The sequence below is a fragment of the Galeopterus variegatus genome, unplaced genomic scaffold (assembly GCF_000696425.1).
Source record: "Galeopterus variegatus unplaced genomic scaffold, G_variegatus-3.0.2 Scaffold531, whole genome shotgun sequence".
In the NCBI taxonomy this organism is placed as follows: domain Eukaryota; kingdom Metazoa; phylum Chordata; class Mammalia; order Dermoptera; family Cynocephalidae; genus Galeopterus; species Galeopterus variegatus.
In genome coordinates, this window is record NW_007726642.1 from 388809 (window position 1) to 393907 (window position 5099).

At 39.3% G+C, this 5099-nt stretch overlaps 2 protein-coding genes across 2 annotated transcripts in view; one reads left to right on the forward strand and one right to left on the reverse strand.

The window, feature by feature from the left end:
- AATF (apoptosis antagonizing transcription factor) overlaps window positions 1–5099 on the reverse strand; it is a 101011-nt gene that overhangs the window by 85614 nt on the left and 10298 nt on the right. The gene's annotated exons all lie outside the window — the stretch shown is intronic.
- On the forward strand, window positions 582–932 carry CDKN2AIPNL (CDKN2A interacting protein N-terminal like). Its single transcript, XM_008569803.1, has one exon. The coding sequence runs from the start codon at window positions 582–584 to the stop codon at window positions 930–932; it is 351 nt and encodes a 116-aa protein (XP_008568025.1).

Sequence of the window (5099 nt, forward strand, 5' to 3'; positions counted from 1 at the left end):
CACGTACAGACCGGTTCCCGCTCACTGGCTGAGCGAGGTGTGGGAGCAACACCGAGGGTTGCGATCCCGTTGCCGGTCCCGGTCCGGTACGGGCGCGACACTGAGGGTTGCGATCCGTTGCTGGACACGAAAAAAGACAGGAAAAAAAAAAAAAAAGTCTTTATCCAGATGTTCACTGGGGAGGTACCCAGGAACAAAAACTAACCAAGGCAACAAAAGATGCCCCATACCTGCCAGCCACCAAAAAAAAAACCAAAAGAGCAACAACAAATTACACCTGCCATCTCATGCTTACCCCATGGCATTCGCTCACTGAATAAAATGGCAGGCAGAATTACTGGCACTATATAAACTGTTTCTCTCTCCCTCTTTTTCTTTGGCCAGGAACATATAGTTATCTCTAAGTTAATTAAATGTACATACAAAGAGGCTCCAACATTCAATGATATGTACAACTTCACCATGAATATAGTGGATAAAGTGATACCGCTCTGGAACTACTAGCTACTCCAAGTCAGGGTTGCTTCCTTAGCTAACTCATCACTATTAAAACTCTCTGGCTCGGTGGCAGTGGCGGTGCCATGGTAGGTGGCAAGGTGGCCAAGGCAGTGGAGGAGCTGGTTGCGGGGTTGCGGCAGGCGACTGACTTCACGGAGCAGTTCCGATCCTATTGGGAAAGCGAGAAGCAATGGAAGGCCCGCATGGAATTCATCCTGTGCCACCTGCCCGACTACTGCGACCCACCGGATGGCGGCGGCCCTCTGGACCAGCAGCTATCCCTCTCCATGGTCTGGGCCAAACACCTCTTCCTCAGCTGCAGCTACAATAAAGACCTTTTAGACAAGGTGATGGAAATGGCAGATGGGATTGAAGTGGAAGACCTGCCCCAGTTTACTACCAGAAGTGAATTAATGAAAAAGTATCAAATCTAAGGCAGAAGATTTATCACATTTTCATCATCAGCTTAGGAGGATTGGATGAATGTGACACTGACCACAGCAACTCTTAAGACTCCTGTTATTACCAGCATAAAGAGGCAGTTGGGATGAAAAGGAATTTATCCAGATTGGCTTTTTAAAAGTTCTCATTTTTCCAGTAGCTATCACTGTAAAAATGTGCATGGATATTTATGTATTTATAAATCATGTACTCTCAGATGAGTCTATCAGCATTATAAAAGCCCTCTTTTTAAATGTCAAACTTTTTGTTTAAAATGCCTTTTTTTTCCCCCAACGTTGATGTAATAAATGGCAGGTAATGAAAAAACAAAAAAACCAAAACAACTGTCTCTGGTACTGATGACAACACTCACTCCTAAGAAACACAACCGCAAAATAGTAAATGAATTTTCTAACTAGATTGATTTCAGTAGTTTTCTAGCTGCCCTTAACCTCCACAGCACTGTGACTGATCTAGGGCTCATCTTTGCAGGGCAGGCGGAATCACCACATAAAAATCTGACACTCTGGTTCCACCACTTGGTTACTTTGGAAAAGTACTTGCTCTGTGATCCAACTTTACTCTCTACATAATATAAATGCCTAATAAACCAGTTTGGACAAAGTAGTAGCTCTACAGAGACCAAAAGTCTTTTTACACAAAACTCAGGGCCGGCCCGGTGGTGCACTGCTACAGTGCGCCGCTTGGGAGCACAGCAGCGCTCCCACCGAGGGTTCGGATCCCACATACAGACCAGTTCCGCGACACTGAGGGTTGCGATCCGTTGCCAGACACGAAAAAAAGACAAAAGGGAAAAAAAAAAAAAGTATTTTACACAAAACTCATTCTTTAATAAATAGACAAAACATAGCACATATTTCAATGCTAAGTCAACAGGTATTATGTAAATATCAAATAGAAAGTTATCAAGAAATGATTGCCTTCATTTCCCATCTACAGTTTAGGAAAAATAAGAGATCAATAATGCCTGTGGAGGCAGAAATGTAGGAAAACAACTGCTACAGAAGAGAATTTAAAGTTTTACAATTCTTCTAAGGGACAGTTTGGCAATATATCTCAAAAGCCTTAAAAAAAAAAAATAGTACAAGTCCTTTATCCCAGCAATTACATTCCCAGGGAATGCAGATCTATGCAGTCCAACAGTGTCCACATGTGGCTACTAAACACTCAAAATGTGGTTAGTCCAAACTGAGATGAGCTGTTAACTGTAGAATATACTGAGGATTTCAAACACAACATGAAAAAAGAATGTAAAATATCATTTAACACTTTTATATTGATTACATGTTAAAATTATATTTTTGACATATTGGGTTAAATAAAATATTATTACTAAAATTAATTTTACCTGTTTTTTTTTACTTTTTTTTTTAATGTGGTTACTAGAAAATTTAAATCACATATGTGGCTTGCATTATATTTCTGTTGGACAGTGCTACTTTTAGACAAATTGCACAAATATGTATGTACAAGGATGTTTATCAAAGCATGCTTTATAAAAATGGAAAACTAAAATAAACCTAAGCATCCATCAATACAAATTGGTTAAATAAATTGCAGTAAATTTATAAAATGGAATACTCTGTAGCCATTGAAAATGCTGATGTACATCTAAATATACTGACACGAAATGATACACTAAGTAGAAAAAATAAGCTTACAAAATAGTACATATTTATATGATTCCATTTCTGTTTTTTTTTAAAAAGTGTGTGTGTGTGTGTGTGTGTGTGTGTGTGTGTGTGTGTGTGTGTGTGTAAACACAAACAAGGTCTGGAAGGATATTCATCAAAATGACAACTATGGTTACCTCTGGGCAGCAGGATTACAGGTAATCCTTATTTTTTCTTTGTGCTTTTATGTGCTTTCTGAATTTCTGAAAAAAGCATGACATACTTTTATAATTAGAACAGTAAAGCTATTTTTAAAAATGATAGCCATCGGCTGAAACAACAAAAAAAAATCAATGTTACTCATGTCACCTTGGCTAAATGAAGTGCACAGTAACAAGATTCCTTAAGCCTATACCATGCTATACTTGGAGAAGGCTGAAAGTAACTTCATCCCAAGCAATACTTAAACCAATCCCAAGTAATTAAGAATACTTCAGGTTCTACATATCATTGTGAGAACCTTGCCATGAACCCATAAAGTGTTAATTGAGTGAACTCTGACATGTTCGTTTATGGACTTGCCCCCTAAGGCAACTAAGTAAAACGGGGGATTTCACTGATAATATTGGTTGCCTACAGGAGAGGGATCTGGGTGGCAGGGGTACAGGGATGATAAGGTTTTCACTGATAGTCTTTAGTATCTTTTGAATTTTGAACAATGTGAATGTACTGCCTACATAAAGATAAATTAAAAATTTTAAATGTTATTCTTTAAGGTATCTATTAGTGCCCAGGTCAAATTAGCATTAAAAATTTTAGTCTAGGGCCGGCCTGGTGGCGCACTGCTACAGTGCGCCGCTTGGGAGCGTGGGGGCACTCCCGCCGAGGGTTCGGATCCCACATACAGACCGGCCGCTCACTGGCTGAGCGAGGTGCGGGAGCAACACTGAGGGTTGCGATCCCATTGCCGGTCCCGGTCCGGTACGGGCACGACACTGGGGGTTGCGATCCGTTGCCGGTCCCGAAAAAAAAAAAAAAAGACAAAAAAAAAAAAAATTTTAGTCTGGGGCCGGCCGGGTGGCGCACTGCTACAGTGCGCCGCTTGGGAGCGTGGGGGCACTCCCGCCGAGGGTTCGGATCCCACATACAGACCGGCCGCTCACTGGCTGAGCGAGGTGCGGGAGCAACACTGAGGGTTGCGATCCCATTGCCGGTCCCGGTCCGGTACGGGCACGACACTGGGGGTTGCGATCCGTTGCCGGTCCCGAAAAAAAAAAAAAAAGACAAAAAAAAAAAAAAAGACAAAAAAAAAAAAAATTTTAGTCTATTCAAGTCAAAATAACTGGGGGTCATGGGAAAGGGCTACAGAGACATAAGAGGGTAAACAGGAACTAGAAGTGAGAACATGAGGGGAACCAAACAAAATATAATTTATTAATAATGGAATTTGTTTTCATACTCTTAGGCAAGTAAAAAATTTTAACACATCCTCTATATTTATATTACATTACTCTGTGTTCTTGGATGTTTTGCTTATAGGAAACATCAAAATGTCAACCAGTGTTTCCATTAAAGGTCTTTAATGATATTGCATTTTAGACCTGTAATGAAACATGGTGCTCACTGCAGTTTGTAATGCATCTCATTAAATACATTAATAACATGCATTTCACTAAAAGGTCAACTTATTATGGCTAAAGTTTAGCTTTCCTTTAATCACTTCATTTAAAGCTATAGAGCAAACTCAAAAAGACAGCAGACAGTGCCTGTTATAGAAATGCTCTCAGTTCTCCCACCCATCCAGATCAGTTATGCCTATTAAGAAATTACTGTTAATGTTCTAATGTTAAGTAATTACTGTTAAAACCTTGAGGAAAAAAAAAAGAAATTACTGTTAATGTGGGATAACTATATTATGATTTTTTAAAAATCCTTATCTTTTAGACATAAATGTTAAAAGATTTATTGATAAAATGAAAGATGTCTGTTATGTGCTTCAAAATAATCCCAATGGGGCGGGGGAGAGTTAATATACATATAGACGAAGTACGATTAGCCATGAGTTGATAACTGCTTAAGCTGGTGTGATATATGGGGGTTTATTGTATTACTCTCTCCACTTTTACATAGGTTTGATATATTCCATAATGAAACGTTTTAAATAATTCATACTGAGATGTCCTTAGCAACTTGCCTTCTTCCTTACATGTTATTACCACCAACATAAAAGGCCCCCCTTCTAATATTGTAGAACTTTTTAAAAGAAATACAGAAAAAACTAACTCTTTAAAGAAATGGTTATGTGCATTTAAAATTCCCTTAATTTTGTTAAGATTATTCATGAGTTACCACTTATGCAGCCACTAAAATATCGAAAAATGTCTTTGAAATCATTTCATAGTTCAAGAGTTTAAACTGCCAACAAGTAACACCAAGGTGATTGGGAATTAAGTTTATGTGTGTGGGTGGTCGTGGTGCTGGTCAGTGGTGGTGGTAGTGGTCGTGGTGCTGGTCAGTGGTGGGGGG